At 41.6% G+C, this 24,289-nt stretch overlaps 3 protein-coding genes across 4 annotated transcripts; 2 read left to right on the forward strand and 1 right to left on the reverse strand.

Annotated features, from left to right (window-relative positions):
• Positions 1-593: 593 nt before the first annotated feature.
• On the reverse strand, positions 594-4,297 carry ing2 (inhibitor of growth family, member 2). Its single transcript, XM_070993198.1, has 2 exons — positions 4,028-4,297; positions 594-1,979 (listed from the first exon to the last, which is right to left on the reverse strand). The coding sequence occupies exons 1-2, from the start codon at positions 4,170-4,172 to the stop codon at positions 1,279-1,281; spliced, it is 846 nt and encodes a 281-aa protein (XP_070849299.1). The 5' UTR covers positions 4,173-4,297; the 3' UTR covers positions 594-1,278.
• Positions 4,298-9,048: 4,751 nt separating this feature from the next.
• cd68 (CD68 molecule) lies at positions 9,049-15,445 on the forward strand. Of its 2 annotated transcripts, XM_070993715.1 has the most exons (7): positions 9,049-9,169; positions 10,483-10,691; positions 10,731-10,868; positions 11,266-11,385; positions 12,513-12,582; positions 12,933-13,106; positions 14,857-15,445. In XM_070993715.1, the coding sequence occupies exons 1-7, from the start codon at positions 9,049-9,051 to the stop codon at positions 14,994-14,996; spliced, it is 972 nt and encodes a 323-aa protein (XP_070849816.1). In that variant the 3' UTR covers positions 14,997-15,445. The 2 variants fall into 2 exon arrangements, with proteins under 2 accessions (XP_070849816.1, XP_070849815.1); XM_070993714.1 differs by having other exon boundaries at positions 10,483-10,868.
• A 2,903-nt stretch (positions 15,446-18,348) lies between these two features.
• LOC139351462 (membrane-spanning 4-domains subfamily A member 4A-like) lies at positions 18,349-23,990 on the forward strand. The gene is made up of 7 exons (XM_070993386.1): positions 18,349-18,960; positions 19,184-19,305; positions 19,398-19,508; positions 21,475-21,528; positions 22,226-22,384; positions 22,523-22,645; positions 22,762-23,990. The coding sequence occupies exons 1-7, from the start codon at positions 18,954-18,956 to the stop codon at positions 22,798-22,800; spliced, it is 615 nt and encodes a 204-aa protein (XP_070849487.1). The 5' UTR covers positions 18,349-18,953; the 3' UTR covers positions 22,801-23,990.
• The last annotated feature ends 299 nt before the right edge of the window (positions 23,991-24,289 follow it).

The raw sequence follows: 24,289 nt of genomic DNA on the forward strand, positions 1-24,289 counted from the left end.
ACTTATGTAGAGCTTTGAATGCAGCGCTTGTTGTGTAGTAGCTTTCACATTGTTCTACATGCATTTGTTTGTCAGCCTCAGCTGGACTGAAGCTCAGTTGTGCTTCGAGGTAAAAGTTTCCATAAGGCTGCTAACATTCTCATTTGGATCAGACGCTAACTGAAAGACTTTGAGCATGTTTACATGTTTATGTTAACGTGTCAACATGTTTAAATTTAGCATGCTACACACGTTAGCCCTGATGTCAAAGTAGAGCCGAGACTGATGGATCGCAGTTATTGTTCTGATGGTGGACAGCAGGAAACTCGAACCAGATAAATGTGCAACATGAAAAGTCAGAGGATCTCCAGTGTCTACAGGATTTAATCTCTGGAGCATCAATGTCTATTTGAAATTTTATAGCAATTTATTAAATGCTCAAGGAGCCACTTCACTCTGGACCAAATGTTTGACCAATGACAAACACACGGTCTGTCCAGGCGTAAAGTGAAGGGCAACAGACAGTCTTTGCTCAGGCACAGCAGACTGGACCAGCTTGCTTCAGGGACTTTGTTGCACCCTTCATGCTGAAAGAGAAAAGAGAGCTGAATAGTAACTGAATGACTATACTTTGTTTTAATGAATATAAAAAGAAAATTACACAATAGTGATAGTGAACCAGTGAAAACATTAAGTCCACAAACATGACATCCTATTCCAGTGTCCCATCAACAATCATCTCCTCAATTAAATATTTACCTCTTGTAAACAAATTACATGTGTAGGTTATTCTCCACAAGCCATCACTGTATAAAGACAGACACCGATTTCAAAGAATTGGGTACAATTAAGAAAGTTAAAATAAAGAAAAAACTGAGGCCAAAACTGACGAAAATAATGACCATTAGCAGGAATACCATATTTTTTATTAAGATCTTGTCCAGAATGAAAAGGGACAGTAAACCAAAAGATGCTTTCATTTTTTCTCGAAAGTCAAAATAAAAATTAAAGTCTCACAAAGAGCAAAACACTTGAGGAAGATGGCAGCATCAAGCTGATGATTCTTGCAGCAGCTGGACTCCCTGCAGACTACAATACAGTTATAGCCAGTGGGAACAATCAGTGATGTAACAGCACAAGTTCAATCACAACTCGTCATTGATTAATAATAAGCGCTGCTACTAATGGTTTTCGATTGTGCTCTTACAACATCACGAGTACGTTATCAACTACTGACAGTCTTGACCCTCGCACTGAAGACATGTTCCAGATGAGAGAGGGCTGACTGAAAACCGGTCACTACCTGGATCTGCGGTCTTTTCTGTTTTTGTCTAAGCTTTTGTCCATGGTCTTTTCATTATCCCCTCTGCATTTGGGGCAGTACCACTTGCCCTTAGGCTTGTAGGTCAGCCCCACGCAGGAGAAGTGGAACCACTCGATGGGGCACTGGTCATTATCGCAGCCGATCATCTCGCCGTACGACACCTGTTCGCAGAGGCAGTAAGTGGGCTCATTGGGGTCGATGGCGAAGTCGACCGGCGAGGCATCTCGCTCCTGTTTGGCCTTGCGCTTCTTCTTCTTCGCAGACTTGGACTTCTTCTCTCTGGGTGGAGGGATGGACAGCTCCTCCACGGGGTCATCCACCAGAGAGCCGTTGGCTGACGGGTGGCTGGAGTCACGGCTCTCACTGTTGCGTTGGCGGCGTGGGCGCCGGGCTGAGGTACGTTCAGGGGCCGGGGAGTCTTGGACACTGGAGCGTCGTTCCGTAGTAAGACGCTCGGCCTCGCTGGGCTCCTGGAGGCAAAGGGAGTGGGAGTCCATCTGGCGGGAGCGGTTCTCCACCAGTTCCGTCATTTGGGTCACGACGTGGATCTTCTCGTCACCCAGCTCCTGGCTGATGATGAGCGCTCTCTGCAGCTGGATCTGCAGCCGCTTTCTCTGTGTTGCATCCTGCTCACCTTTGTACTTCTCAAATACTTCATCAACCTCCTTCAGCACCTCTGCAAAAAAAAAAAACAAACGGGCAGATTTTTACTCATTATTGACCCCATGACTTAATAAGCATTAAAAAATATAAAACCCCCTGCACTAAAAAACAAAAAAAAAACTTGTTTTTTTTATTTGTCTATGACAGAATTATGTGTGTATGTACATTCATCTGCTGATGGGGAGAGTTTCTTTGTGCTGATCTTAAATCACACTGTAACACCTGGATGTACCAGCAAGACTTTGTGACATCACACTTCGTCTGTGAGCCAGCGGTCATCCAGCATGTAACTTTCACAAGAGTAACGTGGAAGCTTCAAGCCTCCAGCACACACACACTGATCATGGACCATTAAGTGAAGTAGGAGACACATTAATTTCATTTGAGGCTCATCAACCAGTATACAGTCAGATTATAGACCGCATCAGCTGTGTTTACAACAGATACAGATATTAGTATGCTTTAAGAACTATTGTTCATCAATTCAATAACAGTTAGTCAAGGGAAAATCACATTCAGCAAAAAGCACACAATTTAGTAAAACAACTGCTCAAAAGAGAAATTGACAAAATTAATATTAGACTTCTCAAAATCAGAGGGGAAAAGCACAGCAACAGTATTGGAAAAATGTAACAGGTGGACAACATCTCCACTCTGTCGAAAGTAATGGTAGGGTAAGGACAGGAATCAAATCAAATCAAATCAAATCAAACCATATGTATATAGCACTTTTCATGCATAATAAAATGCAACACAAGGTGCTTACAGTACAGTTAATATTATAAAGGAAAACAGAAAAACACAAACCCATCCCTCCCACTCTCCATATGTACATATACACACCCAGAACTATACACAGACACACACACACGCACGCACGCTCGCTCACTCACACCACTGATAGCAGCGAGACATGGCAACTAACTAACAGGAAGGAACAAACAGCTGTGCAGACAGACCTGGAAAATATACAGAAGAAAGAAAAGTGATATTCACACAATTACGGAAAAGAGGGCAAGTGGAGAAACCACAAGTAACCAGTGAGGCAACGTTCAAAACGCCTCAGAGCAGGAGGAAGAGGAGGCGGGCTGAGCCGCAGTCAGCTCCTGCCTACAGGAAGTGACGACCGTCACGTGTTGAAGGGGGTTGCCTAGAAGAGGAGCCATCTGGCTCTGCGGCTCATAGTCGACGGGGTAACCTGCTCAGAGCGTCCAACATCGTCCAAGCCCTCGCAGCCGTGTGCTTCGCTTTAAAAGCCTACATTTAACGCGTCGTTTATCGTCCGTGTAGGTAACATTAGCTGTACACATGGGCTGTAAGCCACTTCTCACTCTGCGTCAGCAGAAAGCAACAATGAGGACTGTTACGTTAAAAAAACGGCAGTGTTGTTAACCACGGTCATCGGGCAAGGGTTCACACCTCAATGAACACAATTTAGGATCCTTTACACATCTTTATTTTACGTCCTGGGCTTCAGCATACATTAAATACACACGGCAGCGTTTAATTCAAATAAATGCCTAAGTTAATTCTTTGTTTTTACTGGTATTCGTACAATAATCCACCGCGGAAACACCGTAGTGGGCGGCAGTGTGTACCTATTAAAAAAGTTGAGATTTTATCATTACACAGAACTATTTTTTAAATAATTTCGATGCCGAATTTGCCATTTAACACAAAGTATTCATAACAGCTCTTATATTAGGTCGAAATCTACATGTACGACTGCCGAGATAAAGAAATATCAAATTTCACAATTTTCCCCATTGAGGTCGGTGACACACTCGAACCTGGACGGAGTGTATCCGGGCTATGCTAATGGACGGATGGTTGACTCGTTTCACTAACACTTGGCTCGTCAATATAATTAAGCACATTTCAGCTGGTCACAGAGCTGTTTTATCGAAGCAGGTATGAACAAGGGGCGCTCGGTTTCTGCCAAAAGGGAACACAAGGCTCGCGCCTGCTCCACCATTTAAGCACACCGTCAGACTGGCGCTAATGTTTGCCAGTTTCATACCCGCAGTTGTAATTAGTGATAAAAACATGTTAACACAATACCTTGATACTTTGCATCAATTTCGCGAAGCAGAGAAACATTTCTTTGTATGTCCAAAGGCAGGGACTCCACACATTCCAGATAATCCTCCACATAGTTGACCAGTTGTTGCGACTTGTCGGCATTTGGGTAGTGATGGCCTAACATCGTCTCTACGATGCATAGAGGCGCTGAAAGAATATGGAGGAAATGTGAAAAATATACTGTTAAAATCAATTGCTTGGCGACTTTGCAGCTTGTAGGGCAGTCCCAGGCAGCAGTTCACTTCAAACAAAACTCAAGCCACTGCGCATGCGGGAGTAGTTTCCTTTTATGGCATTGTACAGTTTCCTCTCGTTTGTCGTCATCGAAGGCGGGACTAGATGGGTTTGAGGCATCGGGATTGGCAGAGAGAGTCCTCATTATCATAACATTTTCCCGGGAAATTGAACCAATGGAGAAATGGAAAACACAGAGCTGCCATCGCGCAAATGGAGAACAAATTTCACGTTGTGTCTATGCTTCATATTAGGCAGAGCAGCAGCAATGAGTCAAAGTTTGACCTTATATATCTGAGGTTCATTCACGTTCGTACATTATGAATAGTTTAATTAGTCTCATGACATAAATTAAATGAGGCAATGTCTGCCTCAGTGACATTTAATGCTATATCAAATATATGCTGTCCTGTACATTATCACCACCCAGAAAACAAACTAACTCTCAGTGTGTGTGTGTGTGTGTGTGTGTGTGTGAGAGAGAGAGAGAGAGAGAGAGAGAGAGAGAGAGAGAGAGAGAGAGAGAGTCAGGACTGTAGGTGAACTCAACAGGTGATGTTGGTTCAGCCTGTACTGTCCTTGAGCAGTGTCCACCACATAAGATCTTGGAGTGGAACTGGCTCCTTGGAAAGTCCCTGGTGTTGTCCATTATTTCTCATTGTCCAGTTCCATGAGAACACTGTCCCCCAGGTTCAGCAAAGGTAGCTGTTGTTGTGGTTGAAGTGTTATAATTGTCTGCTTGGCAGTTGCATCTGTTTGCCTGACTTCTTCCTTGTCTGGCCAGTTTCAGTTTGGGTCCAGGTTTTCAGACAGGGTGGTAACTGAAGGGAGCTACAGTGCGTGGACCTTTTTTCATGTTTTCATTGCTGTCTTCCACTGATTCAGCACCTGCCTTTCTAAGGTATTTGGATGTGCATGGCTAATATGCATTGTTTTTTAGGCTCCAAAAAAAATGGACCCTACACTTCTCTTATGGCAGCCTGTCATTAGGTATTCCCAGCCTGGCAAACGTCCATGTTCTTAAAAAGAAGGAGTCATTTTGATTTTGGCCTGAGACTTCACATTTTTGGAAGTCTTGATCCTAATTCAATATAACTCTCTGAAACTGTAGAAAGTTCCCTCCAGAGCCACAGAGGATGTTATACGACTGTTTTCACAGGCTGGGTAGGACTCCTTATGGCTAGTAATTGACTTTGATGTAAAAACTTGGTGAAGCGCATTCCACCTCAGTGTGGCTGCTGAGATGAGTTTGGTGACTTAGCTGAAATGATGAATACATTTCACATAGTACTTAATACTTAAGTTTTGGATATTTTGTGAGATTAGTTGTAGCTAATGACTTAATGATGTCAGCCAAAGCTTCTAGCTTCTAATGGCAGAGGAATATGTCACCATGGCTCCAGAGCATGAATTACTGGACCAGCAAAAAGACTTCAATGGAACTTTGCTTGAACGACAGGAAGATTGCTTCAAAATTCGCATACAGATCATACTTGATTCCTCAAAGTCGGTAATCTTTAAGTGAGTCTGGAAATTTTGAATTTGACAGCCATAGTGATACCAGGATGGATTTGTACAGACAGCGTCTGGAAGGCCAGTCAAGACACCATAATATTGTTACAGATGACTTTAAAGAGTAAGGTGAAAGAAAAGTGTTTTGTGTGCTTGATGAAAAAGTGAGAAAAGTGGATGTTTTGAACATGGAGTTGCTTTGGGCTCATAGGTCTGGGAAGCTAATGTCATCATCAGAAAATCCTTGCCCTGTTGTGAGTTCTGTGGTTTCAGGACAAACTTGCTGTTCTGGATAAAGCTTGACACCTGAAGCGCTCCAACATCTTTATCAGCAAGGACTTCCCTGAAACCGATCAGCAAAGCAAGAAAGTCCTGCTCCAAGAAATGAAGGCAGCTCGCGAGAGGTGACATCACATATTTGAGTACGATAAACGTATTGTCCATCCACCCACACAAAACCCACCACAATGAGGACAGGCCAGAGCTCAGGGTCTGGCTGATTAGTCTCCACCGTTCAGCATTTCCACAGTCTTTTGATGACTTCACCACAGCACGTAATCCCTTCCACACTGTGGACTACAGTAAATCAGATTGTGAAGGCCACATCTTTAAACCCTTTGATCAATCCGCACTTCACTCTTATAATTTTGATGCTGACCCAGACCTGATTTTTTTAATCATTTGATCTCTCTAATCACTCCAGTTTTTAGAAAGTTTATAGACTTTCTAGCAGCTATGACAAATTTATTCATTACTTATCTTCATGACACTACACCCAGCCAGCTCCGCCTCCTCAGGTGCACACCTGATGTGCATGGCACTGATTAAAGGCACAGGGTAAAAGGAGAGAGCTCCCTCCTCTGTTGCTGGATTGTCCTGCCCCTGAGTTCTTGGCGTGATCGTGTTTCCTACTAGTGTGAGTACTGAACACACCACCTTCTCTCCTTGTGAGTTTGCTAATGTCTTTCCATGAACTGCTACTCAAGGTGTGTTTTTGTGTTTCAGTTGCCTGCCTGCCCTGTCAGCATGTGCCTTGCCTCTGACCCATTTTTCCCACTCTCTTTTGGAGTGCGCTTTTGTTTGCCATATTTATTACTGTAATAAATTTTGCTCTTTATCTAAATCCTTCACGTGTTTGGGTACATTGAAAGCACTTCAGACGCACCTGTTAATCCGCTCAGTCACATGGTTGAGGTGAGAGCAGGGCCTGACTGGCTGCACATGTCAAAGCCAAGCTCATAATTAAAGAGTATCACTGTCGACCACATGCTCGCTGTGTCTGTGTGCGTTTGGGAAATGACTTATTTCCTCTTTCTGTGTCACATGAGGTCAGGAAATATCCTCACTGGTCTGTCTACTGATGCTAAAAGCAAGCTCACATTACATGCACCTGAACAACTACTACATTCCTTGTTCTTCTGTTACTACAAGTGCTGCAACCATTACAGCCACATTTACTACTACAGCTACTACAACTAATTGTGTTACTACTACTAAAGACTCTACTAACACTACTATTAGAGCTGTACCAACTCTATATGGAAAGTGTCCTGTGACAACTTTTGGTGTGATTTGGCGCTATACAAATAGAATTCAATTGAATTATTTTTATAATCACTATAACTACTAGTCCTGTTGCTATAAATACTACCTCTATAACTATGTTACAAAAACTACAACTAGTACAGCTCCTGCTACTATAACTACAGCTACCACTACTATGATTACCAGACGTACTATATTGCCAGACTGTAATTACTACTACTACTATTACTCCTACAATTGCTACTACTATTATACTTCAGCTGCATCTAGTGTCACAACTACAGTACTACTCCTATACTAATACTACTGTTTCTACTTTAACTGCTACCACTCCTACCACTATTATGAGTCACGTACTATATCTACTATAAGTACTATGACATTACTGCTAGCCTACTGCAATATAAACACTACTAACACTACTACTGTTATGACTATGGCAGCTCTACTATGGCTACTACTATTGCATTACTTCTACTACTGGTACTATTACTGTTACAACCAGAATTACTATTGCCGCCACCTTTAAGCTGACAGTACTGCTTGCAACTGAAAGTGTACTGCTTGTGCCTAGTACAAGAAAGCAGTATTTTAACAGTATTTTCTCCCTCCAGGAAAATGTATGTCATGTTGATAGCTGACAAATGATCGTAAGTATTGCTAAGGCTAAAGTGTGTGTGTGTGTGTGTGTGTGTGTGTGTGTGTGTGTGTGTGTGTGTGTGTGTGTGTGTGTGTGTGTGTGTGTGTGTGTGTGTCTGTGTGTGTGTGTTCAGAATTCGACCTTTCGTCGGTTCCCTCCCTATTGTCACATCGGTTTCGTTTCCTGGATATTGATATCAATTGGCATGTTAAGAATAATCTTTAGCATATAGGAATCGACACTAGGTTTTCCGGTTATTGCTTTCAAAATAAAATCGCTACAGCGCGCTGCAACGCTTCTTGAAAATTCTTAATACTTAATCCTAACTCCTTACTCAATAGTATGGTAAAAATTTGGTTATTTTCATTCATCACCTCTGTTTATTCTACATTAGACTGTTTTTACTCTCCCTCTGTCTAACACCACTAACTTATTAAAAATTACCACTTGACTGAGGAGATATCTTGAAAGCTAAAAGCCAGATTTGCATTTAAATATTGTATATTAATAAATTGAGAAAAAATATTGTGACTAATAATTTTTCAATTGCATAATGTCAAAGGTGGACCCTGGATTTCCACTTGAATTAAAACATTACGGTACAAACTCTTTTTAGACTCATGCCCATCAGCACCCCATTATATATCGTTTTACCCTCAGGACTACTTAATCCATACAGAAAACCGTTACAACCTTGTAATAAATTACAGTCCATTAAGTTACCACAAAGCTGGGGAAAACCTACCTGGAGGCTGCATAAGAATTAGTCGAAGTAATTATTTTGCACTACTAACATAAACTAACAAAAACTATAATCCAATAAAAAAATTAATATTATTTTTAATGTAATATTCAATTAATATGACAAATACTATTGTAATGACATAGCTTTTAATTTAAATATATGTATAAAAATGTATTAATAATATCCTATTCTTTTTTCTTTTTTTTTAGGCCGTTTGGCTCCCCTGTCTACCATCGACTAACAATTAAGGATGCTTTTGTTTTTTAAATCCAGTCTCTCCGGTCAAGTGCCGTGTCTGCGGCAGCTTGACGTGATTGTGTATTTATGAGCGGAGACGCCGCACGGGTGCATCAGAGTGAAGCAGTGTCAGAGGAAGTTCAGCTGAAGTCTGTGACCATGAAGGGGCCTGTTGTTTTCCTTTTTATAGCCTTCTGCGCTGTCTCAGGTAAGACGCTGTCTGTGTGGACGAATGAGCCCAACTGAAAATACAAACATGGTGTAGAAATTAGTTTTAGCACTTTAGTGAAGGACTTGTACAAAAACAGTTTCGCTTCTGTTGACTCTCATGAGCGTTTTATTAAACACTATGGAGTCGCTTCCCTCGGGTGTTCTAGCTGCCTGTCGCCTTCAGGCTCAGTTCATCAGAGAGTGTTTGGATGTTCTTTCTTTGGTGTAGAAATGAGACACTGCATGTTTTTAGGAGTCCTCTGTGTGACTTCCTGGATGGTTTAGGGAACAGAAATTTCCGCAGTCTTTCGATAGTGTTGCAGGTCTGAGTCACATGTCTGCTGTGTTTTTTTAGGACAGGATGATTCTGCAGCTTGCTATGAGCCCGAACTCCACTGTAAAAACAACAAGGAATTAGTCTTTTGGGGAGTAGAATTAATATTAGTTGTTTGCATCAGTAATCTTCTTTAATTGTTCTAAAATGGCAGTTAAATCAGGGTTTTTGAGAAATGTTCGTGTTCACTTGGTTGTTTACTTAATGCTGAGTGGAGGTCATAGTTTGTATTTACACTTTTATTCCTGCTTGAATCCCCCATCCATCCATCCGGTAACATGATAGCACTAACCTCTTTTCAAAGTCTAGAAAGTCGTCATCTTTTCTATCTTGGGTCATTTGGTCTCTAAAGCTGCAGATAAGCACGTCACAGTGTCATAAATCTGCTGTGAGCTCACAAACAGTATGGTAGTGTCATCTTAGGTCAACATGAAAAACAGTCGCACTATCGAAATCGGTCTGCTAAGTTTACTGTTTGTTTGAAGGACGAGGCTGCTGGTGGCATTAAAGCAAACAGTGGAATAAATGACTGTAATATGAAAACCCTGCTCTTGGGTGTTTTTTAGCCTGCTCTAGCATCTTGTTTTGGTTTTACAGTCAGCAATCTCAGCTAAATTCCGCTATCATCAGCTGCATTTCCAGCAGTGGCAGGCAGAGGGCAGACACAGTGACTCGCTGGTGAAAAACATGGAGTGGTTAAACAGGAAGTGTTTTTCTCAAGAGATGGTGGCGATCCAAACAAAGCTAAACAGAGAAAATTGGACTTAGATTCAGAAGGTGGCACAACTCCAAATGTGGCCTATAATATGGCTCTGAGAAGCTAGATGTGTAAATAGGTCATTTCTTGCTAACCCAGGAGCCAAAACAATTTTATTTAAGCCATTAAGATGTCGGTACGATGCTGTGCAATGGGGCAGTGGTCCATGTATGAACACTGAAAATGATTTGTCTCTCCCTCTCTGTCTTTTTGAATGAAGCGTTATCATTGGCTGAAGACAAGGAATCCAGTCCTTCTGTAACCGTGTCCCCTGCTGGTCAGTTTGACGTCTCAGCCACCACCACCACCCCCCCCCCCAAGCCTACAACCACCACCACCACCCCCCCCAAGCCTACAACCACCCCCAAACCTACAACCACCACCACCACCCCCAAACCTACAACCACCACCACCGCCCCCAAGCCTACAACCACCACCACTGCCAAACCTACAACCACCACCACCACCACCACCACCACCAAGCCTACAACCCCACCTCCTCCTAAACCTACTCCCTCCACCACCTTGACTGCAGGAAACTACACCCTGATGACAGACAAAAAAGAGATTTGCGTGATGGCTCAGGTGGCACTACAGATCCGTCTGGTACGTTTCATTAGTTAAAATAGAGTCAAGAAGAATCCCAGAAAAGACTTGAAGGTTCAGCTGGTCGTTTGAGCAGATTCCACACTTGAACTTGGATTGTAGAAATGTAGAACTTGGCCTTGGATAGAACTTTGTGTCTGAGCCTGTGACTCAGCTTCCAGCAGTACAATTTCAGGAATTGAGAAAATGTTTCATGCAAGTTTTGATTTCCTCATTGTGGTGTGTTTGATGACTGTGGAAGGTTAGATATGTGTCATCTTTGTGTCATATGACAATTGCGAATTCTACGCAACAAGATGGTAGTGTTTCCCTAAAGAACTAGTTTTCTCTGTAGTTGCCATGGTATCTTCTTATACAAGGTGGCCATCCAGGTAAATTCTCTCTGTTTGTCTTTCAGGGCAATGGAACCTTCATTGTTCAGCCAAATATGACCAAAGTAGAAGGAGGTTGTCAGGAAACCAAGGCCAACCTTACCCTGGTCTTCAAAGAGGGTTTCATCACCTTCATGTTCAACAAGGTACTTTTGTTTTCAAGATTTGACACAAATACGTAAGTATAATGTTGAAAGCTGGCGATAGGGGATGCAACAACATTAGCCCTCATCTTCGCAGTACCTTATCTCTGATCAGCTCACACTGATAGGCATTTTACTAAAAGGCTTGAGCTATTAAGTACTGTGGCATTGAGACAATTCAGTCTTTATGCAAACAGCTTGTTTGACTGGTAACCTCACATAGAAACCAGAATCAGAGAAGTGTTAAAAAAGGGAAGTTTAGTTGACAAGCCTGTTCTAAGAGCATACAACAGCACCTCATACCACAGCACTTGTGTGATTATTTAGTTGTTTTCTAAATGACACTCAAGATGAACGCATTGTGAGTGTTAACGTATTACTGCCAAACGAACCACATAATTTAGCTATTAAGAAATACAGCCTGGTAACCTTTATCTCACATTAATTACATTTGCAAAGGCTCAACAACAACAGCGGCTGCCATAACTGTCCACGACAGAAGGACTTGTGAATCAGGGTTTGGGTTGTATAGCATTTTACTAAATGTGCATCCAGTGTCAAAATCACTATGGATTAATCTGCCTGTTATTTTCTCTATGAGTCGTTTAATGCACCAAATGGCAAAGAATTGTGGAAAGTCTTGTTTTGTCTGCCTTATAGTCCAAAACCCAAAAATATTCATTTCACCATGAGAAAAGCAGAGGAGCAGAAACCAGTCAACAACTTTTTGCTTGAAAGGGCACGAAAACGATCATCAGGAATCACAATAGTTTCTGATTTCATTCGATTCGTTTGTTGATCTTTCTCTAAATCTGCTCATTCAATCTGAATCTTCAAGGGTTTAGTGATCTAAACAACTAACAATGAAACTGAAAGAACAACCCAACTGAGAAAAATGAGACCCATTGCATTTTATAGCTCAGTGACTATAAAAATTATGTTTACAAGGGTGTGTTAACAATAAAAACCAACTATCAGTTATGTTACTGAGTGTCAGTCCGTCCAAATGTGGTTTCAAAAACAGTCATTGTCGTGGCCTTGTTTGTTCATAAAATAACATTTTAGGCCTTGAATACCATCTACCTGTGGATAACAACCTTAGAGAAAACTGATTTCTTTTCTGTCCTCAGAGCACTGCTGAAGACATGGTCTACGTTAATGCTCTGTCTTTTGTCCTCTCCTACCCCTTAAGCAAAGGAGGTAAGTCTGGAATACTCCCATTTTTCTCCAGTCTACATATGATTTACAGTCGTTTTATTGATTAACATGTTCTCTAATTGGGTCACTGCTTGTGCACTGCACAGTGCTGCAGGTTGCGCAAGACTGATAATATTAAGCAGACAGCTTCCTTGTTTGTCTTTGTTCAACTCGGTATAAAAGTGACCTGTAGAACTGCTGTGAAGCATGTGATGCCACTGACAGCCAACCTGCTTTCAGTGCGATGCAGTCTAACAAGTTTTGACCTAGTTCCAATCATCGACTTTTGTTCTTCTGGGAGTTGTTTTTGTGTCCTGACGGGACATGAACGCTGCTTTGCTTAACTGTTGCAGGTAACAGCCAGTACAGTGCCAAGAACGATTCAGTGCATCTCTTCAATGCAAAGGTCGGACACTCCTACTCCTGCAAGAGCGAATCACTGTACATGGGGAGTGGACTGTACCTGGATGTCAGTCAAGACAGGATGCAGGCCTTCAATCTGACCAAGAGCAACGACTTTGGCTCGCGTAAGTGTCTTCATGAGGAACAATCCATATTTTTGGCTGAGACATGTAGCTGTCTCTTAAATGCACTGGTAGATCCATTAATGTAGGAAGTACTCCATATACTATATGAAGGGCTCACTGTGAATGTCAGTCATTAATTAGGATTATATAACTCACAGCTTTTTAATATGAACAAATTCCAGATTTTTGTCTCTTGGTTACTGAATAAATAGCAGCCACAGCTAAAAAAAGCTTCATCTACAGCAGTAGATATATCTGTATGTATGCATGAATGGCAAGTGGTATCTCATTGGTGCACAGCACACAACACTGATGCACAAAGAATGCCATGAGCTCTCAGACTTCCCAACAGTGCAGAGTGTCAGAAATCCCTCTCTGAATTCACACTTCAACATATTTTAATTTCTTCAAATAAAGTGTCACATTAGGGCTGTGTAAGCACTTTTTGAACTGAAGTGTTTGTGCTGATTGTGACACAATCTCACAGCTTTTCACAAATCACAATGTCCTGACGGCAACACGGTTCCTCGTGGTTCACAAATCCTTCTGTCGGTTCCTCGGTTCCTTCCTCTTATGCTTCTCCACTGTATTTCAGAGGGAAATATTTCACTGGTTTCTCCAGTACGTTGGTCTGACAGCTGTATAAAGTATGATAAGAGGGCCATGCTGCTGGAATATGAATTTACATTTTGGTAAAACTACTTTACTTCAGTAAAGCAAATCCAGCTTTTTGTTTACTTCCTCCACATCTGATTGCTCATACTGCAGTTATCCATAACAGTGTATTTGGTTGCTCTGAGTATTGACCAACCGTGCTCTCATAATCCCTTAGATTTGAAAGACAAAGAGAACACAGCTTTAATCACAGACAGAGGGAAATGTCTTCTCTAATTCACATTGAAAGTAGATTTATTATTAAATGAAAGTTATAACTCATTACTAATTATTCGTACTTTAAAGATAGCAGGGCTGGGCAGTAATCGCTTCTCAATCCCACGGGTGTCAGCACATTCAGTAACATGTATCACGAGTCAGCTGCAGCACCGGAATAGCAGGTTTAACTACAGTCTGATGACATGTCTCTGATGGGGGATGTTTACATGCAGATGCTTTAGCCTTGAGCTTTTTTTGGATAAAATAATACTATAATACCAATACTATACACTTCAACTTACATGTTAGATAAAAGCACAGGGCCATCATGGAAAGTACTGATCTTTGGACGCGTGCATGCATCAGGCTGCGTGCAGAAAAAGTTGTCGTGGTTTGTTGTACTTTGAACCCGGCGTTGCACACTGCTCTGCATTGACATTAAACATGGTGGAGAAATGTGCTTAGTTTTTCAATTACAGATCTGAATTAGTGGAAGGTAAAGTAAATTTTCATAATACAGAATCAACAGTTGTGGAAGTCTGTGGCTGCCAAAGATCCCCCTTAAACATGTTGTAAAATAACCTTATTTATAATAATAAATTGTGTCTGATATAGTTTTTCCACAAAAAAAAATCCTTAAAATGAAGTGAAATTGAAAAAAGAAATCTTTAACAAAGAAGAAAAGTTTAACTGCTAGACACAAGATGTCTGATCTCAGTGTTTATCCACTCCACGCACCAAGCGTCCGCATCTCCTGTGTGTTTGTATTTATTACATAGAATGATTGACTTGGTTTAACTGGTTATCAGAAGCAAGTCATTTGTGTGTGTGTGTGTGTGTGTGTGTGTGTGTGTGTGTGTGTGTGTGTGTTTTCCAGCTGACCGCTGCGCTGCTGACCAGCCGGATTACCGTGTGGCCATCGCGGTGGGAGTGACATTGCTGGTGCTCATCGTCATCGTGGTGGTGGCCTACCTGCTGGGCCGCAGGAAGAGGACCGATGGCTACCAGACTCTGTGAGAGAGGCTGGCAAGAGGTCAACCAGAGGTCACTCCCATTATTTGTCCAAAGTCAGTGAGGCTGTGATCTTTCTCGGGGGCTAAAGGGCTCTTCCACTAAAGCCTAACCTGCCATTTTTCTGTCCTGTTGTCTTTGGTTTACCCAGTTTGCTGTATTAACAGTGTTTTAATGAGATGTCCCACATGTGGAGAATGCCACTGGAATAATTGATCCATTAACTGATAATGAATTAACAAGGTATGATTAATAATTATTGTTATTAAGCATTACTTAAAGGAGAGAACGAGGAATTGGCATTAGTGATTGTCAGATTTTGTCAGTTTAGAATCACTCTTGTATTATTATTTCGGTGGCATTCTTGAGACTCCATACACACAAGTTTTGAAAAGCCAATTTAAAACAAGTTGCCTTTAAATTTAACATGTCAAAAGCCAGTCATTTTATGTGAGAACGTTTATGCCTTAGAATTACAAAACCACAAGAGTTTGACCCCAGAATTGTACTCTCTTTGTTCAGGGTGGACAAGCCTCTGAAACAGCATTTTTACACTGGGACACTAACAATTATGATGCTAATCATGACACATCTGTGCAGACTGACGTGGCCATTCATCAAACTGACCAAAATGTCTCATTAGAATCAGTTCATTGTATTGTTTTCTCTTCAACAGCAGATGTATTCGTTGGCAGTCCTGTGATGTATTTTGACGTTAGGCTAACATTGGCTCCTTTTATTCGGCTAACCCGACTTTATGCTGTCACTGCGCAGTGGAATCGTTGAAGTAGGACAAAACTAAGTCAGTTCAATTGAAAGGAGCAAAATATTTCGTTATTATGTGTTTTTTATTTGGTCAAATCGTGCGTATTCTGTCAGGGATTTTATTTTCAAAAAGAAGGGCAGTAATCCAATCAGTACCTTTAAAGGTGATCATTCTGAGTGTGTTTACATTATCAATCGTAATAAAGGGAAATTAGAAGGATGTTTGTCAGGGATTATTTCTGCCTGGTCAACAATAATTGCACTGATTGCTGTCCCAACTGATTATCTTTGTCTTTTTCATATTATGTGTAGCTGATGCTGTGTTTTCATAGAAATGCAGGGATGGACCATCCATGCAGGTCAGTAATGAGTCTAGTCTGATTACAGGTAGATTTATAATGGGTCATACATTCATCATATCGCAGGAGTCTCTCTTCACAGTCTGAAATATTGGTTCCAGTCCATCCCCATGTGAGCATCTCTCAGTGACTCAGCTTCTGCACTAGTTGTAGACCAGTACGGTTGGATTTATTGATTTGATGACAGATCAGACCTGCAGCTCGCAGCTGCAGTTCCAGACTTCGTCCATCAGGTGATGCTGTGAAGATAGCAAGTGGACAGAAATGAGGGACCTTACTGTCTGTACAGTTATCCACAGTGTGAGCACTTTTACCTGTTTTTAACCTCTTGTGCCAATAAAGACCAATGTATTTCTAAACGTGTGCCTGTTTGATCTGCAGCCTGCATCTTAACCTGCACACATATGCTATTATATGTATTTCTATACATTTCAATCCATCTAAAGTTGGTTTTTGTGCTTTCTGTGTAATCTATATATCCTCCTGAGACCCAGCCTATTCATTTGTGTCCTCTGTAGTGGACATTTGGTTTTTGTCTTTATCTTTTGATTCATTTGAGCTACCCGACTAAGTCCTGGTGTCCTCAGTAGAGGACATCCTGGCCTTTCCAATGATATCTCATGTGTTTGGGTGGGATGAGGGGAACTTTGTTTTCATGCTGAGACAAAGTGGAGACTGCAGCAAAACGCAAATGCCAGGAAAAGAGAAAAGATAAGTCAAATAGATATTGGGGTTTTTTTGGAAATCATATATTTTCTTGTTTATGAACATGTCAGGAATCATAAAATTGGACTCAGAGTTCAGTTAAACTTTTTGTTTGGAAAAATAATAGCAATGTTATGGATGTTTAATAATGTCAATTTGTCATTTTTGTTCAACAAAAGATACAGGCCAAATGTTCAGTTTCATTTAAAAAATGGACATTTTTGTTTTTTTGTCAGCCTTCTATGATTTCGTTGTGTTATGGTAAAATTGTTCTGTTAGTCCACTACAATGGACGTGCTGTAAAATCTAAACTAAAAATATTTTTACAAAAGTCTAAATTGTGAGTTGATGTTTTAGCTCCAAAGAGGCAGAAAATCACAAAAAAAAAAAAAATTTAATTGAAAGATTCTTTTTTTCCTTGGTTCTCAGGAGGATAATGATAGTGTAACAGCATAACAAAACAAACAGAGCTGTACTGTAAAAGTCGAACGCTCTGTGTTGTTAATGTTCTAACCTACTTAAGTCATTTTTAGCTTCCATATTAAGGTTGTTGTACTTTCTGATGGATGGTGTTGAATTTGCATCTTTGCTATAAAGAGCTAGGTGCTTTCATGCTTTATCTTTGACTGGTCTTGAATTCTAGCATCTTCTAATCAGAACATGAACTGAATAAATAGTTGTTTGTTTGTTTGTTTGTTTGTTTGTTTGTTTGTTTGTTTGTTTGTTTGTTTTGTAGGTTTTCCTTCCAGGCTACATACAGCTCCAGCAACCCTCAAACATATAACAGGGTCTGTTATAGGGGTCAAAACTGAGGGCAAACATGTTGGTAAGCCCTTGAAGCTGCTCCTCAGTTTATGCTGAATGACAGTGTTATTAAGTGAAGGCAGCTCACATGAACATATCAACATTTTTATCAGCTCAGATTGATTTGAACTGTGGTGGCAGAACAGTGAGATCACAGAGTCTAGTAAGAAAGAGTCTTTAGTAAGAGACTTTTTATACTTTTGATACTGCTGCTGCTGCTGCTGCTGCTGCTGCCTGTAACACCCAAATGTCCCCTGCGGGGGATTAATAAAGTGTTATCTTAAGAAAGCAACCTGGAGCAATATATAAAGAGGGGACAAAACAGGATGTGGGAAAGTGTCCTCTGATCCCCAGGGAAGGTGTTCAGTGTTTACACTAATCCACTTCCCTGCTGCTCAAAGTATCCGTACTAGAGGAGTTTTTGTGAATTGTATTATTGTTTCTTTTCATTCCTTTATTTGTATCGTGTTTTACTAAACACAGTTTAGAAATGTCCCAGAATAAACATGAAGAGGTTTTCCTGAAGTTCACCTTGAGGCTTATATCTGAAGCTAAACTTGCTGAAGTGTATGATCAAAGTGTTGCATCAATAAAATGCCCCTGAGTATATAACCAGTGGTCTGAGATGACATTTATCCTCCTTTGACCTGGCGTCCGCATGTGTGGACATCACATTTTGGGTTGTCTAGACCACAATACTAAATTTTGCTCTACAAGGGCCTGGTGTCCACATAGAAGGACATTACACTCATCAGGTCCTAATCTGCCCAAATAGAAAAGACAAATTAAATATGCATGCCATGCAAGAGTTCGGGTCTTAGGAGGTTAAAGCACAGATCTGAGAATGATCACTAATGTCGGAGTTGGACCCAGGACAGCCAGAGTTTGTCTCCATCAGGAGCGTTTGCCTGAGGGCCTCGGTGGACCTTCAGTGTGGCTGACAGATGCTCAGCTGCCTGTGGGTCAAATCTGCCTCCTCAAAACAAATATTTGTCCTGCTGAAGGAAAGCTTTGCTGTGAGCTTTCCCTTTCATAGCTTCCATCGAAACCTTTGCACGAGTCCTCGCAAATCTTGAGTGCGCTGCAGCTGTTGGGCTCGAACATGTCTGCAGTCACAGCAGCTGTCAGCCTTCTGCTTTAGGCCAGCTCATGGACCGGGTTAGAGGAAATGCGCAGCAGGAGTCATGTTGCAGGGACAGGGGCGGGACTTGATCACCCACATCCACAAAATTGTTGCAAAACTTCCAATCTGCAGCCAGGGATTAGCGGTTAAAGACGTTTACAGAGCGAAGACATCCGTTCAAGAAGTGGAAGCAGGCTGATCGTGACCATGGCAGGTACGGAGACGCTTTGTTTATCCGTTTTTTCCTATCTGAGCTAATATTGACAAAACTGTGTTTGAAAATCCATGTTTTGTACAGAGCTGATGAGATCCAGATGTTGCGTTCTGCTCGATACGCTAAAGCTGAACTTCCGCAGCACATGTGACTGCAGTGCAAGCGCTTCTCTTTTCCAGCCTCCACTTATGCGTGAAGTTAAGTTGGTTTGTGGCCGTTTCAGATGAACCAAGAGTCATGGAAGAAGGTACCGGTGCAGCTCAGAGCCCGCTGGTCGCAGTTACCTTCCAGAGAAACGTCCACAGGAAAGAGAAGTATCTGGAGGGTGAACCCAAAGCTCTGGGGGTACAGTGTGTGCGTGCGTGCGTGTGCGCGTGTTTCAAACTGAAATTGACAGCAGGTTTGCGATCTTAGCATCTCTTCTCTCTGCTGTCCAGATCACTCAGATTGGCCTGAGCGCCTTTCAGATCACCTGTGTGGCTGTGTTTCTGTCCAAAGGCCTGACTCACATGGAGAGTGACATACCTTTATTCATTTCATCTCTGCTGGTAAGAACACGGCCCAGTCAAAGCTTAAACCTCAGATCAGACGGAGGGTTGGATGATGTGACAATATATGTAAGACAATGATGCAAACTGACAGTCAAATGATTTTTAGATCATGTGATGGATCAGTGTTTTGTCAGGTCTTTAAAGCTCCAGGCCACTGAATGAGTATTGGACTTCCATAAAGTTGGGAGACAAATGACCAAAATCCAAGCAGCAGAAGCTGACTTACAGACTCTAGTATGGACTCCAAAACCACTGACTGCATCCTACAATTCCCATAATGCAACTGGTGGCAATAAAACAAGGTTCTTGTCTCCTTTAAGAAATATCATTCTAAGCAAAACTCCAGGTACCTCAAAGAAAGCTGTTGCACTAACATCATTATTTACTATGCAAACTTTTGAGGATCGAGCAATGCTGGCATGGAATTCATTAGCAGGTTGTTTTGATAAGCAGCCGGAGGCATTATGTTTCCAGATTTTCCGTCCGTCCAGGCGAAGGTGCGTACGTCCCGTTCTGGTGAATGTGATGCCTCAAGCAAATAGAGGAAATTCTGACTTTAATTATGCCAAACATTCACACAAATGTCTCATGGCATAAAATGATGATGTGATAACATTTTATATCCAAAAGGTCAAAGGTCAGCTTCATTGTGACATCATGATGTTCTACAGAAACACTTTTCTATCCATAACTCAGGAACAGAAGGAGACTGAGACCATATTTCACATATGGACAGGTGCTGAATCGGTGACACTAACCTTCACACTGTGCTGATTGTTTAGATCTTCTGTGCCGTCGGGTTGAAGATGTGTGTGAAGCATCCACGTTTTACAGTTTGTACCTTCATTGCAGCAACATCCATATTTGAAGCATTGTCACCACAAGCTCAATGGTTCTGCTGATAGTAAGCTTGAGGTGTTTGTCATTGCACCATGTGATGAAGCTCTCGGTCAGTCCTCTGGAAAAACAGCCTCTAAGTGAGAACTTCCATTTCAACAAAAAACACACTCAATACCTTTTATTAAATTCCTTCAAAGTCTTCACTACAGACATTGTATGAGTCTGGACAGTCATGGATGAAAGCTGCACTTTGGCTGGTTGGTGGAGGCAGACCTCCACAAGGCGGTAATTCAAGTTTGAAATGTTAAATTCATTCTGTTTGCACAAGAAGTGCAGCAGCTAAATACTGGACCTGTCTGGTTCTTAAAAGATGTGATGTTGATGAAGAGAGCCAATCATTCTGCTTTTATTTGTCATTAAGAGATGTACGTTTGCTTCACTGATGGCTTCAATTCAGAGGTGATGACATGACGTAGAGCTGTCCTTTGTACTAGTCTCAGTGTTTGTTATTGATATTGATAAGTCTTACTTTTATTGTGAATGTTAGATGTTTGTACCATTTTCACCATCTTTATTTAATTTAACTGACAATATTAGAATTTTCATTCATGTGAGCGTCAGGAAAAGTACCAAATGTTGCTGTAACCGTGATTAATGGGGCCCTGCGTAAATAAATGAACCAGTGAATATGATCAGCTGCAGAACACTACTGTTTTCACAGGATGAGTAGAACCTATCATGTTAAGTATACTAATATTATTCTTGTCTGGCTATTTTATCCATAAACACTTAATCAACGGAGAATCCAGAAAATGTATTTAAGTTGACATGATGATTTCAAATTACACATACCATGATAGCAGATTTTCTCCTCATTAGTCACTCCTAATCAACAATGATCACCGCTGATTTTCATAGTTCTTAATTTTCCACTGGTGCATGTTGGGACTGTCAGTTGATTGACTCTCCAATGACAAATTGTGTTCAGACCACTTTATTTGTCCCTTCATGATTTCCTGCTCAAACGACCATTTTACCCTCAGCAGGCAGCTTTTCGTGAAATTCCAGACTTAGTCCTGATGTTGAGCTTGTTCTGAGTTTGAGACTTGTGTTCTCTTCACAGGTGGCAATAGCTGGGAGCGTGGCTATAGCAGCACAGAACCTCCATCTGCCAACGGTGAGTGACCTGGGTGGAGAGGAGCCACTAGAATGATCACCAATAGTACACAAGCAATATTAACGAGTACCACATACAGATCCAGGCCTACTGCCCTCAGAGCAGCAGACAGAAACTAACATCACTCACCAAAATGGCTGCCATGAGAAATGAAGACTGTTGCACGCATGGACCCACCGTGCCACAGAAAAGAGCTGCCGTCAGTCTTTGCCACTTCCTCTGTGAGATGAGTCACGTCAGTCGCTGAGGAAGGCTGAATTGAGCTGGTTGTTACACAAGTTCACTGAGCCTGTCAGTGGATTGAGACTCAGCCGTGCTGCTCCTGTGATTGGCATCAGGCGGGGGGGTAGACAGCACAGCTGTCAGGAGCAGAGCGGAGCATGTAGTGAAGGAACAGGGACGAGAAGCTAAATGCACGAGTTTCAAAGACTCCATCAGCCGCAGATCAAAGTGACACCGGCCTGCATGTGTGAGCAGCTGCAAATGTCTGCCCTGCGCCCCAAACCTGCTGATCCAGCAGTGATTCATCTTAGCTGTGACTCTGCACAGCACAACATATAAGATGAACATGATTTACAATTGTAATTATTATCTCAAGATTTAGATATCAACAAAATCGAACAAATTGCCGTTTGCTTTTCTTTTGTCCAGTCTGTAAATGTCTTTTTAATGTCCCGTTTTCGCCTGCGTCTCTCAGCTGAGGGCCTGCTTGGGGATGCAGATTGTGGCCAGTGGTGCCTCCGCTTTTAACATTGTCTTAGTCCTGATTAAAATGGGGGAGCCGATCTCTTTCTGCTGGAACTACTACTACGACAACTTCACATTACATTACGGTGAAACCTGTCATAACATTGAGGTGAGTGACGTTTGCTCATTATAAGAACAATATTTCCATGTTTTAGGCTTGGATTGGGCCAGTAATGAAATTGTATTGTTCAGTGATGAGTCATAACACACCGTACATTCATAATGACCCTTAAATCTGCCCTTACAGAGCACCCGCTCCCACTTTTTTGCTGAGAGTGTGCTCATTCAGGTTGCTCTCATGGCCATCTCTATCACTCTGGCTGCCTACTGCTGCAAGGTGGTCAACTGCTGTTTGCCGGCTCCCAAAATGGTGAGTAACTGTTGCAACAGAGCTGCGAAGACTTTCTCGCAGTGTTACAAATCTAGCAACCAAGTCTGCTTCCATGGCTTCAATTTGTTCTTTTCTTTGTTTTCTGTCCCTCTCAGCCGGTGATCACTGTGCAAGTCCCCCCTGCTCAACAGTGAGGAGACAGATGGACAGCTACATACAAATGCTATCAAGTTAAAGCTATACTAATCAGTATTTTTATATTAACGATGGATCAAATGACAAATGTGTAATGTGAAAGGGTTTGCTAGTAGTGACACACCCTGAGTTCTACTCTGCAGTTCCCCTCCGCTCTGCAGATCTTTTTAGCCTCATTTAGCTCATTGGTTTGGTTGTATGGCCCAGAAAGTCCATTTTTATCAACCTCCTTATTGGCCACCGGACAGTAGCCGCCCAGCACCACACAGCACAGATCTGATCTGAGACTAGCTGTGAACATAGTGGAGTGTTTTATTGAGCCAGACATTTTTCTCAGGAGCCAAAGGAGACCAAAAAAGAGCTAAAAGGAGTGAATATTGAACTTCCAATCACGTTGACAGGAACATGACTGAATGCTAATATTGTTCTGTGTCTGCTGAACAAATATGCAAATTTTTGCTAACACGCACACCATAAAAACATAAGGTGAAAACACGTCCAATTTGTGTTTACAGCTTGGTCCACTGTACCCAAGCAATGAATGCAGCTTTAAGAATGAACAGGATGTTTAGTACAGTTACAATGTCTTCACACTTTGCATATTACTGTATATATACACTGATATATTAGATATGTTTTTATACGAGCTCCTCTAATGTTCACTTTAATCAAAGGCTGTTTTTGTCAGTTAATGCCACAGTAGGCACAAGGGACAAATGCCTGATGCATGAACAGAAGGACATTAAAGCATCTCTATAGCATGTAAGAGTAGCAGTGAAGAGGTCTGTGACGTGAGTTTGTGAACATTAGCCACCATAAGCCACTGGTCACATCAGACCAGAGCGGAGCAGCAAAACCCCCAAGAGGACTGTGAATTTCACTTCTTTTGAACTCACCTTTTCTTTTGGAAGAGGAAGACTGTATTAGTTCTTCTTTCAGTGGTACACAGTAAAACTTTTACATGTACTCAGGAACATCACACAGGCTCAACTGTATAAAGATGAAACTTCATTTTACCACTTGCAACATGAGGGAAATCACACACTGACGCACATTAATCCTTTTCTGAAAATGTTTTTCTTCAGATTGTTGCTTACTTTATGATGATTATAACCTGAATAATGCTTGACTGTTGTTCTCTTTGTCACTGCACCTAACAACCATTGATAATAAAAAGCTAACAAATGTGAAGGAGTTGTTATTTTTCTTGGTCTTTTTAGAGGGTGCGGTGCCGCTGGACAGTAAAACGAGACTGTCACACATACACTTTACAGAGACCCTGGTATTATTTAACCTTCTGTCCATGTGCTGCTCCACTTTGACCCTTTCTGTCTGTTTGCACTGTGTCTCAGAGGCAGGTTGGACAGGTCCACAATATATCAGGTCTGTAGTTACACTGAGGACACTGAGGTCATGTCCTCAGTGTTGTCTGTGGGAACACTGGTTTTAACCACCTGAGGAGCAGCTTACCATCTGTAATTACACATT

The sequence above is a fragment of the Chaetodon trifascialis genome, chromosome 23, assembly GCF_039877785.1.
Source record: "Chaetodon trifascialis isolate fChaTrf1 chromosome 23, fChaTrf1.hap1, whole genome shotgun sequence".
Taxonomy (NCBI): domain Eukaryota; kingdom Metazoa; phylum Chordata; class Actinopteri; order Chaetodontiformes; family Chaetodontidae; genus Chaetodon; species Chaetodon trifascialis.